The following is an 18,144-nucleotide window of genomic DNA, read 5'->3' on the forward strand; positions in this document are numbered from 1 at the left end:
TATTATTTGCATTTGTCTTTTTGTACTCTAAGACATTTTAAAGCCACTTACCAGCAGTCAGCAAGTATTTAACTAACTCCAGGTGTCCCTCCTGAGATGCTTCCATCAGAGGTGTGGAGCAGCCAAGTTCTATGTCAGCCCCTGCCTTAATCAGAAAGTCTGCAACTTCAGAAAATCCTCCACAGCAAGCCAAGGTAAGAGCAGTTTCTTGGGTTTCTTCTGTCTGGGCATTAATATTTGCTCCTAAGAAAGTGTAAAAACAGATAAAAATAACTGCAGGCGACTTCTAAGGATATTAGTGTTCTGAAGTATCATCTCTACTTTCTCTGCTCTGTAGCTCTCTTCAGATTTTATCATCAATGCCAAAAAATATTGTAGTTGTAGTAACTTCACTGATACTGACCAAAAAAAAAAAAAAAAGCAAACCAAATTGATTTTTCTAAAGCAGTAAAACTGCCTTACCTTGTGCTAAGAGCAGTGCCACCATCTCTTCATGTCCTTCTCGAGCAGCTTCCATCAAGGGAGTATAACCTTCATCATTAACTTCTTCAAGATTTGCTCCCCTTTCAATGAGTAGAGCTGCCAATTCAACATGTCCTCCACAGGCAGCTAACGTCAATGGAGACTCAAATGAATCTGCAGGCATGTTTACTTGAGCACCACTATCCAAAAGTAAACGTGCCACTTCTACATGTCCATCCTGCAGATTTTCAGAAGTAAAGCAAAAAGGAGAGATATTTTAAGTGGGAAAAGAGATTGATGACAGAAAGGAAGAGAGAAAACAGGTAAGATTTAGCTTACATGGCATATTTATTAGCATGCTCATCTGAGCCTTACCAAAAATCAATTAATATTTTTAAATTATTTCACCTTACTTTTGAGCAAGCCCAAAATCTTCCAAAGAATTGGACTTGGTGACATCTAATCATAATTCTTAATTTACACAAACTTTGAAGCAAAAACTTAAATCCACATGGTATCTCAAATTTATTACTGTTTATATACTGCTAGGTCAAATAGTCACTCATACAAACTCAGGTGTCATGTTCCAGTACAGAAACTGTATTACATCTATTTTAGAAACAAAGGTTTAACAAAAAATATAATACAACAAATGCTGTGAGGTCATTACCACTGGAATTTTGTATCTAAGATAAACCCCTGTGAACGGATACTACCTAATATTTTTCATCACAACAGCTTGTTGCAATGAGGCAAAGGCTTTTACAGAAGTGTAAAAATAAAGATCTTACATATTTCAAAATAATTTTATTATGGGCCCATCTGTATAGCAATTAACAATAAAACATTCTATTGGAAGGTAACCCTTCAATCCCTCCGTCACCATAAATATTCTTCTCTAAAGAACTTCAAATACTTGACTTCAATATTTATGAAAGCCATGAGGTTAACTGTGGCATATAAAGTATGATGCTATGTTTTTATTTTTTATTTTTTTTTAAGATTTATTTCTTTATTTGAAAGGCAAAGCTACAGAGAGGTAGAGACAGAGGGAGAGGGAGAGACAGAGAGAAGTGAGAGGACTTCCATCTGATGGTTCACTCCCCAAAAGGCCGCAACGGCCAAAGCTGGGCTGATCCGAAGAACTTGGGCCATTTTCTACTGTTTTCCCAGGCCATAGCAGAGAACTGGATGGGAAGCAGAGCAGCCGGGACTTGAATCAATGCCCATATGTGAGGCCAGCACTGCAGGCAGAGGCTTAGCCCACAATGCCACAGCACCAGCCCCCCTATGTTGTTTTATATTTCAAAGTAACCAAAATACTTCTACTGAAAAGAAAATACTAAGTATGGAAAAAAATTCTTTGTAAGGTTAATTCTCTCATTAAAGAAAGCTTAATTTAATGTTAAACTCCAATAGCCATCAGAAGTTTCATTATATCTACTAAATAGCTAAATTTAATTTTGATACAATACTAAATATAGATGATTACATATTTTAAAAGTATATATAAAAACATTTTTAAACAAAATTACTGAGCTACTTCATATCTGAAATACATTTCTAATTGAAAAGGATCTGTAGGTGTCTATAGATCAGGGAACTGCTGTTAATGACACATCTCTCTAGGCTCTCAAAAAATATTTTAGTAATTACTTGAATTTTAGGAGATCATAGGTTCTGCTAACATATCCTGAATATATATATCTCAAAAATTATACTGGGGGCCGGCACTGTGGCACAACAGGGTAAAGCCCTGGCCTGAAGTGCCGGAATCCCATATGGGCACCAGTTCTAATCCTGGCTGCTCCTCTTCCGATTCAGCTCTCTGCTATGGCCAAAGATAGCAGTGGAGGATGGCCCAAGTCCTTGGGCCCCTGCACCTGCGAGGGAGACCCAGAGGAAGCTCCTGGCTTCAGATTTGGCCTTTGCGGTCATCTGGGGAGTGAACCATCGGATGGAAGACCTCTCTCTCTCTCTCTCTACCTCTCTCTGTAACTCTTTCAAATAAGTAAAATAAATCTTAAAAAAAAAAAAAAGAAGAATCGTGCTAGGTACTTTTTGATATTAACTAGCAATATTAATTTGCCAAAGGAAAAAAAGAAGAAATAAAAATAATGCAATCTTAGAGGTCTAATGTCAGCATTCATTAAATTTTTTTTTCAGGAGCCAGATTGTGGTACAGTGGGTGAAGCTACCGCCTGCAATGCAAGCATCCCATATAAGCCCTGGTTCAAGTCCAGGCTGCTCCACTTCCTATCCAGCTCCCTGCTAATGCATCTGTAGACAGTCCAAGCACCTGGTGCCCTGCCAACCACATAGGAGACCCAGATCAAACTCCTGGCTCCTGGCTTCAGACCTGTCCAACCAGGGTCAATGCACTCATTTGGGGAGTAAACAAGTAGATGGAGGATCTGTTCTTCCACCACCATCTACACCCCCGCCTCTCTGTTAACTCTACCTTTTCAAATAAATACATAAATCTTTTTAAACAATAAAATAATAAAAAATGTTAATTTTCCGACTGCTCTTTGCTATGGAGAAGTAATGGGAATAGGACTAATCTCCTACCATAAACAACTATAACAGCTAGAAATATACATGAGGATACTTCAAAAAGCTCAAGGAAAAGGAAAAGTTTATTTTGTTGCAAAAAAAGTTTTAGAAACCCATGCATAGTTTTGATAATACACATTTTTCATGAACTTTATGAAGAATGTTACATAAAGCAACTGTTTGGGGGCATTATAGCAGCCAAGCTAGGGCTATAATCATTGAAAGCAGCACAGGAAACAAAGCCGAAATTCATTTCTTCCTAGTGGCATCTTCCAAACTGTGGCCATGGGAAACACAGTCCACACATAGTGAACACTTTGCTGGGATAAAGGAAAAAAGATCAGAATACAAGGCAGTGAAGATAGTTAGGATCTAGGGACTAGTGGCAGGGTCCCCCCCCCCCCCCAACACACACACACAAAAAAAAAAAGAAAGAAAATACAGAGTAGGAATCCTGAATCTCTATAAAATCCTTTTCAAATATTTACACAACTCCTGAGGTGAGCACACCAAAAATGAGACTCTAGGATGCCTAGAAGAGAAGAGCTATTAGCTCAGCCAAAATGGACAGACCTTGGCAAACTCCAGGCTTTCAGCTGAGATGGTAGAAGGCCATCCCCAAGGACTATGGAACACACCATAGGAATAGGGGCAAAATTGAAATCAAGCCTCATCAGGATCAATGCGATCCACTGCAAATTCAGTTGTTTTCCAGAACAAAATTTAACAGTCTTGGGGCTGGAACTGTGGCGTAACAGGTAAGTCTGCTGCTGGCACTGCTGCCATCCCATACAGTTGCCATTTTGAGACCCAGCTGCTCTACTTCCAATCCAGCTCTCTGCTGTGGCCTGTGAGAGCAGTGGAAGATGGCTCAGGGCTTGGACCCCTGCAACCACATGGGAAACTTCAATGAAGCTCCTGGCTCCTGGCTTTGGATCGGCCTAGCTCCAGCCATTGAGGCCATTCGGGGAGGGAACCAACGGATGGGAGATTTCTCTCTGTATCTGCCTCTCTGTTAATCCTGCCTTTCAAATAAATAAATAAATAAATAAATAAATAAATAAATAGATCTTAAAAACCGTCTTAAAAGGACAGCATAACCCAGAGCTTCTAAAAGGTTATACTTACAAGGTATGGTTTACAATAAAAGGAAAGTTAGCAGACACTAGAGGAGAAAGTGACTTACAATCAAGGTATGAAATAATTAAAGGAATACTAGGAGTGAATCAAGGGGCTGGCGCTGTGGCATAGCAGGTAAAGCTGCCGCCTGCAGTACCAGCAACTCATACGGGCACTGGTTTGAGTTCCAGCTGCTCCACTTGTGATCCAGCTCTCTGCTATGGCCTGGGAAAGCAGTAGAAGATGGGTCAAGTCCTTGGACCCCTGCACTCGCATAGGAGACCCAGAGAGGCTCCTGGCTTCAGATCGGTGCAGCTCTGGCCACTGCGGCCAATTGGGGAGTGAACCAGCACATGGAAGACCTCTCTTTTTTTCGCACGCGCGCTCTCTCTTTCTCTCTCCCTCCCTCTTCCTCTCTCTCTCTCTCTCTGCCTCTCCTATCTCTGTGTAACTATGACTTTCAAATAAACAAACAAATCTTAAAAAAAAAAGTGAATCAAATATAGGCATTAGCAGAAATGGACCTCAAAGTAACTATTAATGATAAATTAAAGAAAATAAAATTTAAAATGAAGGAAGGGGCTGGCACTGTGGCACAACAGGTTAAAGCCCCGGCCTGTGGTGCTGGCATTCATGTGGCAGCCAGCTGAGTTCTGGCTGTTCCACTTCCGATCCAGCTCTCTGTTGTGGCCTGGGAGAGCAGTAGAGGATGGCCCAGGTCCTTGGGCCCCTGCAGCCGCGTGGGGGACCTGGAGGAGGCTCCTGGCTTCGATCAGCTCAGCTCTGGCCATTGCAGTCATTTGGAGAGTGGACCAGCAGATGGAAGACCTCTTTCTCTGGCCTCTACCTCATTCTGTAACTCTTTATTTCAAATAGATAAAATAAATCTTTGAAGAAAAAAAAATGAAGGGAAAAAAACTGACAGAATACAAATTTAAAAAACTGTATCAATAATTATCTTAAATATAAATAATGTTGAATTAAAGATGTCAGATACAAAAGCATATTTATGAACTATCTTATCAAAAACAGAAAAACTAATCATGGTGACAGAAGTTGGAATCATGGTTACTCTTAAAGGGAGGCAGAGGACGTGTAAGTAGCCCTCTGGGATACAGTATCTTGCTCTGGTCACTACAAGTCTACATACACATATAGGATTTCAAGCTATATACTTGATATACGGCAGTTCACTGTATGTGAGTTATACTAAGTTATTTTTGTTTTTTGTTTTTCAATTATTTGAAAGACAAAGTTAGAGAGAGCAGGATAAATTTCCTATCTTCTGGTTCACTCCCCAGATGGCCAGAATGACCAGGGCTGGGCCAGTCCCAAGCTAAGAGCCTGGGTGACAGGGGTCCAAGTATTTGGGCCATCTGCTACTGCTTTCCCAGGAGCATTAGCAAGGAGCTAGATTGGAAGTGGAGCAGCCAGGACTCAAATCAGTGCCCATTACGGGATGCCGGCATCACAGGCAGTGGCCTAACCCACTGTGCCACAATGCTGGCCTTGTGCTATATTAAATTTTACATTATATATAAAAATATATATTAAATATTTTAATCCATCATTTCCAGGAGTTAGAAAAATTTTTTCAAAAACATGTTTCTAATTTACTCTGCAGTTATTTAGAAGAATAATTAAGCAAATAAATTAAATCTTTCTACTGTTAACTGTTTATATATGTTGTTACCTCATTTTCCTAAATGTACTCTACTGATTACCATAAAATATTGTTATGTTCTTGGTAAAACAAGAATACAAAGATTATCTCATTCAGAAACATAGCATTGGCCGACACAGTGGCTTAACAGGCTAACCCTCTGCCTTGCGGCGCCGGCACACCGGGTTCTGGTCCCGGTCAGGGCGCCGGATTCTATCCCGGTTTCCCTTCTTCCAGGCCAGCTCTCTGCTGTGGCCCGGGAAGGCAGTGGAGGATGGCCCAAGTCCTTGGGCCCTGCACCCGCATGGGAGACCAGGAGAAGCACCTGGCTCCTGGCTTTGGATCAGCGCAGTGCGCCGGCCGCAGCAGCCATTGGAGGGTGAACCAACGGCAAAAAAGAAGACCTTTCTTTCTGTCTCTCTCTCTCTCACTATCCACTCTGCCTGTCAAAAAAAAAAAAAAAAGAAAAAAAGAAAGAAACATAGCATTACATGATGGCAGATTCTTAGGAATAGTGCAAAAATGGCTATAAATTTTCTGTCAAACACTCTCATCAAAGAGTGGGCATTAGGCTTCTTGGTTAAGGGGGCTGATTGGGATGCCCAGGTTCCATATTATAGTGCCTGGGTTCAAGTCTTGGCTCTGCTTCTGACTGCAACCTTTTGCTAATGTGAACCTTGGAAGGCAACACATGACAACTTAAGTGGCTGGGTTCCTGCCACCCACATAAGAGACCTGCATTAAGTTCCTGGCTTCCAGCTTCAATCAGACCCAGCCCCAGCCACTGTGGGTTTCTGGCTAGTGTGGCAGTAGACATAAGTTCCCTCTGCCTCATAAATATATAATAAATAAACAAATAAATACATTTTATAAAGCACTCATCAATAAATGAACTTTATTCCCAATTCCCTACCTGGAACCTGGGCTGCTTCATGACTGCTTTAATGTACAGAATTTGGCAGAAATGATACTGTGCCAGTTCTCAATCTCTCTTGGAATGCTAATACTTAGGATCCAGCAAACTTAAGCCCAAGTCACATGAAGAGACTGCCCCTGGTCTGAGGTCTCAGCCTTCCAGTGATCTCCACCAAGTTGCCAGACATATAAATTAAGTCAATTTAGAAATTTCACCCAACCATTATCTGATGGCAACTACGTGAGAAACTAACCACAAAGGAAGACCAGCAAAAGAACAATCCAATTGACCAATAGAACCATAAGAGAGAGTAAGTGATTGTTAAGCCATTATGTCTTAAGTGATCTGTTATACAACAGTAGCCCATAAAATAACACAGGCAAGGGCCGGTGCTGTGGTGCAGTGGGTTGATGCCCTGGTCCGAAGCATCCACATCCCATACGGGCACCAGTTCGAGACCCAGCTGCTCCACTTCCGATCCAACTCTCTGCTATGGCCTGGGAAAGCAGAAGAAGATGGCCCAAGTCCTTGGGCCTCTGCACCTGCACCTGTGTGGGAGACCCAGAAGAGGCTTCTGGCTCCTGGCTTCAGATCGGCACAGCTCTGGCCGTTGCAGCCAATTGGGAAGTGAACCATCGGATGGAAGACCTCTCTCTCTCTCTCTGTAACTCTGACTTTCAAATAAATAAATAAATCTTAAAAAAAAAAAAATAACACAGCTAACAATGAACTTACTTATTCACATCTCAAAAACATTTATACTACCAGGTAATTTTCTCATGATTAAATAAATATGCCTTAAAACCTTCTCAGAACACTCTGAATTTCTTTGGATTTAACGTACTCTTTACAGATTCACATAAATGTATGATATCCATGTGCTTACAAAGGAAGACGAAAAATGATTTCTGGATTGATAGCATTAAAGGTGATTATGCTCTTTGACACATATCATGTAGATTAAAAATGTAATCCCAGATTATCCTTAAAAAATCAATTACATGTTTTATAGGACATTCATATAGCATAAAGTCAATATATTTTGAGATCAATCTGCACAAGAGTTTAACATAAACCTTTATAAACATTATAAATAGGTCTATGATCTCAAAAAGTTTAATCAATAGTATCCCCAATGCCAAATATATTACTTTAGGATTACATTTTACTGTCCTCTTCAAAAAGCACAGATACTCAAGTATTAACTGTTTAATTTAAAATCAAATCAAGAAACTATAGAAACCAAACATCAGCTAATAATTCACAAAGGCTTAAGCACATATGACCTTTCCTTCCCATAAAAATCTCAAGTGAATGCAATTTAAAATTACCATGCAAGCCTCCATTAAGGCAGTGTGCATCTCATCTGTTTTGTGCTCTTGATCTGCACCAGCTTCAAGAAGAAAGCGAACCATATCCAAATGGCCTTGAAAAAAAAAATTATTTTTAAAGGATTGACTATCAATTTAATATTTAAGTATTAAAATGGGGAATATTTTTCTTTCAGATGTCTATATAAAAATTATGCAAACTTATTTTGCATTCAATAAATAAATCAATAGTTTTAAGCACATAATTCAAGTTAGGTCAAGCAATAATGCTTCTTTTCTTTAATCTGTATAAACTATCAATTCAAAACACTGAGCTCAAACAGAAAGCTGGGTAAAGTATCTTTGGATCTTATGCTCCAGGAAAACAGCTTTAAAATAACCATGAACTCACTATGACACTGGGTAGGCACAGAAAACTCCATTCAAGATAATTCCAATCCTCTGGATATATTTAATATACAAAAGCCTTAATAGCCAGTAAGAAAAGGACACAAACACTTCAATAGAAAAATGGGTGAAGGACATGAAATGATAGATCAAAAAAGGAATGCAAACAAATATTAAACTGATGAAAAAAATATTAAACCTTCCTATTAAAGAAATACAAATTAAAATGAGACACCATTTTTTTTAAAACTATCAAAATGGTAAATATTAAAAAGAATGATAATACCCAGTGTTGGTGAGGGTGTAGGGTGGGGTAAAGGGCACTCTCAAACACTGCTGGTGGGAGTGTAAATTGGCTCAACCTTTCTAGAAGGCAATTTGGCAATATGTATCAAAAGCCTTAAAAATGTCCATACCCTTTGACCCAGCAATTCCACTTCCAGGAATTTATCCTAAGGAAATAATCAGAGATTAGGCAAAAATGTCTGCACAAGGATGTTATCACAGTGTTTTTAATAATAGTGAAAAACTGGGAACAATTCAAGTGTCCAACAATAGGCAATTACGGTGCATCCATCTGTTGCATTTGGCAGAGACAGCTAGTACCCTACCCAATATCTATTCTCATTCTTTCTTAGCAGAACTCCAGTTTTATCTGGGTGGTAACATGCTTGACAAAAAGACTACATTTCCCAGCCTCCCTTGCAGAAAAATGTGTAGCCAATAAAATCTAAGTGGGAATTTTAAGATGGAACTTCTAGACTCCCTTAATAGAGTTTACTAAACTGGAAGGCACTTCCTATTTTGCCCTTACCCTCTTTATCTTTCCTAGAATATGGATTATTGTGGCCCTCCCTAACATTTTGGCTCAGAAGTAACCACGTACATAGAAACCACATACCAGGATGGTGAAGGAGAAAAAGAGAATTTTGAGATCTTGATGACAATGGAACTGACATACCTGCAATAAAATGGCTTACCCTTGGAATTTTCTTTTATTCAAACTAACTTAGGTTTTGTGACTATTCAACAAAATCTAATCCTAACTGAAATACTATGTGATCATCAAAAATTGTATGGCAAGAATATTTACTGAAATGTAGAAAATGTTCATGATATACTGCTAAATAAAATAAGCAGACTATTAAATAGTGTTAATTATTTTGTTTAGAAAATATGAGCCCATATGTATATATGTATTTGTTTATAAACATATATAACACACTGAAAGTACACACATTAAAGTTTTACATGCTTTTTATCTTTAGATAGCATTATATGTCATTTTAAAATTTCTTTGTGCTAGTCTGAATTTTTCAGGTTTTCTACATCAAGTGTGTATTATTATTATGTGTATACATATTATATTTTTAAATAAAGGTTAGAAAAATAAAACAAAAGTTACTAAATAATGGAAACGCTCTAAATCTGTGCTAATTTCATAGGCAACAGAATAAATTTGAATTAAAATAATAAAAAAAGATACACTGGGAAACTATACTACATGAAATATAAGCCAAAATGGACTTTTTTATAAACCTCTAATAAACTAGACCATTTTACAGTACAAGGAAAACAAATAATATAAAGTTAACTCAAATACTCAATCCTCAAACATCCAAATATTCAGAGTTGTTATGAAAAATTTACATATGAAATATTTACATATATGAGTACCTTTGTAGCATGCAAGTGTAAGAGCACTTTCTTTGAATTCATTAGAGTGAGTGTTGATGCCTGCGCCATGATCTAGAAGAATTCTTGCAACTTCCACATGACCTGCACTGGCTGCTTCCATTAAGGGAGTGTGTCCATTTTCATTATGATCTTCTATATTTGCACCTTCATTAAGTAGCACTTTCACAATGTCAACAAATCCTCCAGCACAGGCATATGTCAGTGCAGTGTTTCCTAACAAAGAGCAAAAAGAAATAAAATAAGGTACCATTAAGATTGTGCTACATTCTACTTAATACCTTTCAATTCGATTACATTAAATCACTGCTCTCATCAATGAGTATGTGCACACTGTCTGGTACATAACATCATTCCTTCCTTCTACATAGTGTATCCACTTCAGTTAAAACAAAAAAACAAAAACTTGACCTCTCCCAGGCCCTAACCTCTCAAAATGTCTCACTTTCCTTTTAAAATTAAAAGATGCTAGGACAATCTGTTACTTTTCAACTAAATTCCAAAGGACTTTAGAATCTCCCTCTTTCCCCAACACGAAGATGTTCCTTAGACACCACAGGAGATAGGAAAGCCTGGGGACCAGGAATGTAAGCTCCCATCTATCTCTATTTATTTGATAGGCAGAGTGAGACACAGACACACAGATAGAGAGAGAGAGAAGGAGAGACAGAGATAGTCATGATTTCACTCTCAAAATGCCTCTAACTGCCAGAGATGCACCAGGTGGAATCTGGAAGCCAAGAACTCTGAGTCTCCCAAAAGAGTGACAGCAATACAGCTACTTGAGCTACACCTGCTACCTCCTCACATGTGCATCTGCAGAAAGCTGGATCAGAAGCAGAGCTAAGACTCCAACCCTGGGACTCCAATATGGAATGCAGGCATCCCGAAGAGCGACTTAACTGCTACACCAAACTCATCCCACCCTAACTCTAATTTCAGTAACTCCCCATTTATCAGCATACTATTATATTTTTGTTTTCACACAGTATTTTGTTTAAAGGTTTGTTGAGGGGCCGGCAGTGTGGCGCAGTGGGTTAACGCCCTGACATGCAGTGCTGGCATCCTGTATGAGTGCCAGCTCAAGTCCCGGCTGCTCCTCTTCTGAGCCAGCTCTCTGCTGTGGCCTAGGAAAGCAGTACAAGATGACCCAAGTCTCTGGGCCCCTGCACCCACGTGGGAGACCCAGAGGAAGTTCCTGGCTCCTGGCTTTGGCTCAGCAAAGCTCCAGCCGTTTTGGCCAATTGGGGAGTGAACCATCGGATGAAGACCCCCCTCTCTCTCTCTGCCTCTCCTTCTCTCTCTAACTCTGACTTCCAAATAAATAAATCGTTAGGAAAAAAAAAAAAAAAAGGTTCTTTGAACAACTTTAAAACCCAATGGATCTGATAATCTCCAAAAATTCTCAAGGAGAAATTAAAATTTTCCTTGATGGCAACAACCTCTTCGTTGTGTATTTTTTTAAAGATTTATTTATTTGTTTGAAAGTCAGAGTTACAGAGAGAGAGAGACAGATAAAGAGAGAGGGAGGGAAAGAGTGAATGAATGAATGAATATCTTCCATCTGCTGGTTCACTCCCCAGATGACTGAAACAGCCAGGGCTGGGTCAGGCCAAAGACAGAAGCTTCATCCAGATCTCCCACATGAGTGCAGAGGCCCAAGCACTTTGGCCATCTTCCACTACTTTTCCCTGGCCATTAGCAGGGAGCTGGAACTCAAACTGGTATCCATGTGGCATGCCAGTGCCACAGGCAGCAGCTTTACCCACTACAGTACAACTACAGTCCCTATTGCGCATTTGTCAAAGTAGAATGTATGTACATAGCAAGATGCTATTAACTAAAGCAAGTTTTTGTGATTTTTTTAACCATATACTTCATTCTTTGCTTGAAAGGTAGAGAAAGATACCCACAGAGAATTTTTTTTAAGATCATTTTTTGTTTGAAAGGCAGTGTTACCAAGAGGCTGAGGGAGAGAGAGGGAGGTGGAGACAGAGGAAGGGAGTGATGGATCTTCCATCTACTGCTTTACTCCCCAAATGGCTGCAACCATAGGTGCTCCATTCTGGTTTCTCAAATGGGTGGCAGAGGCCCAAGCACTTGGGCTATCTTTGACTGCCTTCCCAGACCCATTAAATGAAAGCCAGATAAGAAGGAAAGCAGCTTTGGTTGGAATTGGCACTGATATGGAATCCAGCATCCCAAGCTGTAGCTCAAACCACTGCACTAAAACAGCAGAGCACAAAGAAAGTTTTTTTACTTTTATCATCTTAATTTAATTTTATTTATTTTTAAAGTTTTTTTTTTTTTTTAATTTCATTTATTTGTAAGGCAGAGTTACCGAGAGGCAAAGGCAGAGAGAGATCTTCCATTCACTGGTTCACTCCCCAATTGGCCACAACTGTTGGAGCTGGGCCGATCTGAAGTCAGGAGTCAGGACCTTCTTCTGGGTCTCCCACATGGATGTAGGTACTCAAGTACTTGGACCATTTTCTACTGCTTTCTCAGGCTATAGCGGAGAGCTGGATTGGAGTGGAGCTGCCAGGTCTCGAACCAGTGTCCATATGGGATGCCGGCACTGCAGGCAGCGGCTTTACCTGCTACACCACAGTGCTGGCCCCTATCTTCTTAATTTTAAATCTTTTGCTATGCTTCAGCAATCAGTAAATGCTCCCACACCAAAAATTGTGGTATAGCAATACAATGGGACACTGTGCAACCTTTAAAACATATTTTAAATGATAAAACAGAAAATAAGTGAAGTCAGAACTACACAGTGCCTGGTATGTATGTATGTATGTGTATATGTATGTATGTATGTATTTATTTTTTAATAGCAGTATAACAATTCAATACCAATGCCAGCACTGTGGTGTAGTAGGTAAAGCCACCATCTATACTGCTGGCAACCCATATGGGCAATGGTTCGAGTCCAGGCTGCTCTACTTCTGATCCAGCTCCCCTGCTTAATGTGCCTGGGAAAGCAGAAGATGGCTCAAGTATTTGGGCCCCTGCACTCACGTGGGAGACCCAGATTAAATTCCTGGTTTCTGGCTTCAGCATGCCCTAACCCTGGCTGTTGTGGCTGTTTGGGGAATAAACCAGTGGATGGAAGATTTCTCTCTCTCTCAGCCTCTGCCTCTTCCTCTCTGTAACTCTACCTTTCAAATAAATTAATTAAAAACAAAACCAACAATGCAATACCTACCTTTATATACCAAAAATATTACAACAAATTAAATTAACATAATAGTGGTTACTTCTGTGCCACAAAGATTATAGGACAGTAATCTTCGATCCCTTCCACTTGTCTGCATTGTTTAAATATTCTTAGAATGAGCATATACTGCTTTCATAATCAGACAAAAAAGTTAAGTAGGTCTAGAGGGTCACCAACTCTCTCTAAAATGCATTTAACATTTTCTTTCAATGCATACTCATTTCTTGATTTTCTTTTACCCACCCTTTTATCTTTACAGATTTAATAAGACAGTTTGTTGAGAAATGCTTTCCTCTGATCTTTAACCTATATTTACAATATGAACCAGAAAAGACATGTATATGCCCTCCTCAGCATAACTCCTTCAAAGAAACATTTTTCCAAAAGATCACTATTCTTGTGATCTGCCACTTGTTTCTTGATTTTGTTTTGTGGGCTTTTTATTAAAGGAAGGGAGGAGGTTGCTTAACCATGCAACAGCAGGGGACAGAAGACTTTTTTTAAATTTTATTTAAGTTATGTAAGTTTCATGAATTTCATATATACAGATTTAGGCAAAGAAGACTTTTAAAGAAAACTATCATTTCAGAACTCAATCTGTGGGGCCAGTGCTGTGGCGCAGCATTTAAAGCCACCGCCTGCAGTACTGGCATCAGATATAGGCGCCAATTCAAGTCCTGGCTGCTCCACTTCCGATTCCGCTCTCTGCTATGGCCTGGGAAAGCAGCATAAGATAGCCCAAGTCCTTGGGCCCCTGCACCCACATGGGAGACCCAGAGGAAGCTCCTGGCTCCTGGTTTCGGATCAGCCCAGCTCCAGCCATTGCAGCCAACTGGGGAGAGAACCAGGGGATGGAAGACCTCTCTCTCTCTCTCTCTCTGCTGCTCCTTCTCTCACTGTGTAACTCTGCCTTTCAAATAAGTAAATAAATCTTTAAAAAAAAGAACTCAATCTGTTTAGAATTCAACTGTTCAACTCTCTCAGACATTATGGAAGTATTTACTACTAAAAGACAAACTAGACAGCAAAATGACCTACAATCCTTCATAGAATGTCGTGTTCATTTTGTAAATAAATTAGACTATATATCATGGTATGAAAAATGGCAATGTTTTCATTTATTTAAAAAAAAATCATATGGTTGCCTCTTAGAGCATAATACATCCAAGGAAACTCATTATCAAATCTATATATTTAACTCAAGATATATGAGGATGCTTCAACAAGTTCACAGACAGGGGTAAGCATATAACCTAAAAGTTAAGACATCTATATCCCATATTAGGGTTAGCCAAGTCCAGTACCCATCTCAGGATCCAGAATTTAGCTTCCTGCTAATGAAGATCTTGGCAGGCAGCAGCGATGGCTCCAGTGGTTGAGTCCCTGTCAACCATGTGGGAGATTAGATTGATTTCCCAGTTTCAGGGAGTGAACCAGATGGCAGTTCGTTTGCTCTGTCTCTGCCTCTCAAATAAATATACACATCATTTTTTTTCAAAGTTGTGCAAAAGCAGAATTAAAATATAAGTTTATTTTGGTACAAAAAATTTTTGGAAATCTATTGCTTTTCCTCAGGAATCAAATTTTTAGCTCTCAGAATAAGTATGGTAACTTAATTTCTTTTTCAATTAACACATAATTATCTACATACCTGTTGCAGACTGGGAATTGACGTCTGCATCATGAAGTAGTAATAATTTCACAATATCTAAATAACCTCCACTGGAAGCTGCCATCAGGGGAGTTATGTCTCCCTTATTCCCTCGATCTTCAACATTAGCATGCATCGCAAGTAATACCTTTAAAACACATATACACAGGGAGAAAAACTGTCAGTTTTTACTATTAATAGCATTTCCAGAAAATATACCAAACCTGGGAAAATATACTTTTACAGCGGGGGTGACAAAAAATCAAAAGTCAGCATTGTGGGAAAATATGCTAGTTTTTACTGCTCAAAATGCCAGGTAAGATACTATTACTTTACAGTATAGTGGTACTTCAAAAAGTGTGGGGTGAAAATGAAATAAATTGAGTTTATATGACACAAAAAATTTCTGAAACCCATACATAATGTTTAAGTAAGTACGATTTGTTTTAAGTACATAGCAGAAAAATGAACCTCTGTGCATAGCCAACAAAATGAATTATATGAGAGGCTTGAAAAAGTTGGCAGGTGTTGGTGTGGTGGTACCACAATTTAAGCCACTGCTTGGGCATCCCATACTGGAGTGCTGGTTTGAGTTGAGCTACTCCACTTTCAATCTAGTTCCCATTAATGTGCCTGGGAAGATAGCAGAAGATGGTCCACTAGTGAGAAAGACCCAGATGGACTTCCTGGCTCATGGTTTGGGCCTGGCCCAAGCCAGGTTGTTGTAGCCATTTGGGGAGTGAACCAGTAGATTAAAGATCTTATTCTCTGTCTCTCCCTATCTCTCTGCCTTTCAAATAAATAAATAAACCTCTTAGGAAAAAAAAGAAAATAAAAAATGTAAACTCATTTTGGTGTAAGCAGTTTTGAAATCCACACAGAATTATTTCATAACGTACATTTTCCATGAGCTTTGTATGCATGGATTTCAAATGTTTGGACCAATACAAATATTTTTTAAAGATTTATTTATTTATTTGAAAGGCAGAGTTAGAGAGAAAGAGAGAGAGAGAGAGAGAGAGAGATTGATCTTCCATCAGTGTGCTGGTTCACTCCCCAAATGACTGCAATAGCTAGAGCATGCCAAGATGAAGCCAGGAGCCAGGAGCTTCTTCCAGGTCTCCCACATGGGTACAGAGGCCCAAGTGCTTAAGCCATCTTCTGCTGCCTTCCCCACATTAGGAAGGAGCTGGATTGGATGTGGAGCAGCTGGGACTTGAACTGTAGTCCGTATGGTATATAGGTGCCACGGGTGGCAGCTTTACCCACTACATCACATCGTTGGTCCTTAAATTTATCTTTTAATTCCCCTTCCCATGAAGTACTCTAGTATATCTTGTTTTTTTTTTTCCTTCAAAATTTTATTTCAGAACAGCTTTAAATTTGCAAATCAAAACCTGTAGTAGTAACATAAACAGTTCCCATATACTTCTTACCCTACTTCCCCTAACATCTCTTACTACTATATTTGTCATTGTACATCTGTGCCATTAACCTACTCCAAAAAATGACCCTGGCAACCAATCATAATTTATTTTTAAAGAATAAAAATGAATAAAACCATAAAATCCATGCACAATTTTAATCACTATGGATTACTTCTGCTTACTTGTGCTAATTCATAATACCCTGCTGAACAAGCCAAACACAACAGGCTTTCTCCTTCTTCTGTATGCTCGTTTACGCTTCTTCCTTCATCTAGCAATTTGCGTACAGCATTCACATCCCCATCCGAACAGGCTTCTGCCAGACTTCGACTGAAATTAAAAGCATTCAACAATTAACTAATATAAAAAGACTCAGGATCCAAAGACAAAAATATATTAAGTATAAAAAGAAAAAAAATTGTATAAACAAATCTTACTTGCTGAGCATCTTGTTTGCAATTTTAATTAAACATATATGTCAACCAAACCAGAAAGTCAGAGGGGAACTTCAAAATAGTTGCTATTTTCACCCTTCAAAATCTAATAATACGTAACAAAACTTTAAAAAAAGTTTTTAAAAGCATTATATGTACAAGTTTTTAAATTCTATCAGTGTAATAAAGTATTCTGAGCTATAGTTCTATGGTTTAAAATTTTATTTGGTAACAACGAAGGTAAAAATTTAAGAAAACAATTCTACTGCAAAATGACTAAACCAATGAGTTTCAAACTTTAACATGCAGCCGGCGCCACAGCTGAATAGGCTAATCCTCTGCCTATGGCGCTGGCACACCGGGTTCTAGTCCCAGTCGGGGTGCCGAATTCTGTCCCGGTTGCCCCGCTTCCAGGCCAGCTCTCTGCTGTGGCCTGGGAAGGCAGTGGTGGGTGGCCCAAGTGGTTGGGCCCTGCACCCACATGAGAGACCAGGAGGAAGCACCTGGCTCCTGGTTTCGATCAGCACGGTGCGCCGGCCACAGTGGCCATTGGAGGGTGAACCAACGGTAAAGGAAGACCTTTCTCTCTGTCTTTCTCTCTCACTATCCACTCTGCCTGTCAAAAAAAAAGAAAAAAAAAAAAAAAGAAAAAAAAAACTTTAACATGCATAAAAATCACTCACATTTCTCAAATGCAGATTCTGACTCAGTAGATCTGGGTAGGACCCAAGATTCTGCATTTCTATCAAGTTCTGGGGTGATGCTGATATTGCTAAGACTAAGACCAAAGACCATTTTTGAATAGCATAACCAATCAGATTATTCCATTATGTGTAGTAATCCATGTGTAAATCATGCGTAGAAAACATGTATTATTTAACTTGAATTTCCCACAGACTCTAGCATAGTACATTCCATAAGATTGCTAAATAAATAAGATGTGGACCAATTTTTATAACCATATAATATAACATATATACATTCATACATACACTTAAATATAATAGGCATTTGGCTAAAAATGATAAACTCTTCCAAAATATACATTATACCAAAGCTAGCTACTTTCCCAAATCCACTCAAGAAAATGTCTAATACACAGCAGAAGTCATTAAACACATACGTGTCTACTTGTCCTGCATTATGGCTGTTTTCTGCTCTCATCCTTGTCAGTGCAGCAGCAGCTTCATCCAGCGCACAACTAACTGAGGATGTCAGTCTTCGGAGTACCTCAGGATCTGCAAAAGCTTTACCATCAGCAGTTGATAATTTGCCAATTCCTT

At 39.1% G+C, this 18,144-nt stretch overlaps 1 protein-coding gene across 7 annotated transcripts in view; it reads right to left on the reverse strand.

Annotated features, from left to right (window-relative positions):
* Nucleotides 1-18,144, reverse strand: part of ANKHD1 (ankyrin repeat and KH domain containing 1) — a 149,632-nt gene that overhangs the window by 81,669 nt on the left and 49,819 nt on the right. For 6 of the 7 annotated variants that reach the window (XM_062189014.1, XM_062189011.1, XM_062189009.1 and 3 more), the window contains exons 3-9: nucleotides 17,985-18,141; nucleotides 16,610-16,757; nucleotides 15,001-15,148; nucleotides 10,112-10,345; nucleotides 8,048-8,142; nucleotides 463-700; nucleotides 52-243 (exon numbers count right to left, since the gene is read on the reverse strand). In XM_062189014.1, coding sequence (XP_062044998.1) covers nucleotides 52-243; nucleotides 463-700; nucleotides 8,048-8,142; nucleotides 10,112-10,345; nucleotides 15,001-15,148; nucleotides 16,610-16,757; nucleotides 17,985-18,141 — 1,212 coding nt within the window. The remainder of the gene's footprint in view (nucleotides 1-51; nucleotides 244-462; nucleotides 701-8,047; nucleotides 8,143-10,111; nucleotides 10,346-15,000; nucleotides 15,149-16,609; nucleotides 16,758-17,984; nucleotides 18,142-18,144) is intronic. The other variant, XM_062189010.1, reaches the window with a different exon arrangement.

Source organism: Lepus europaeus, chromosome 4 (genome assembly GCF_033115175.1).
Source record: "Lepus europaeus isolate LE1 chromosome 4, mLepTim1.pri, whole genome shotgun sequence".
Classification (NCBI taxonomy): domain Eukaryota; kingdom Metazoa; phylum Chordata; class Mammalia; order Lagomorpha; family Leporidae; genus Lepus; species Lepus europaeus.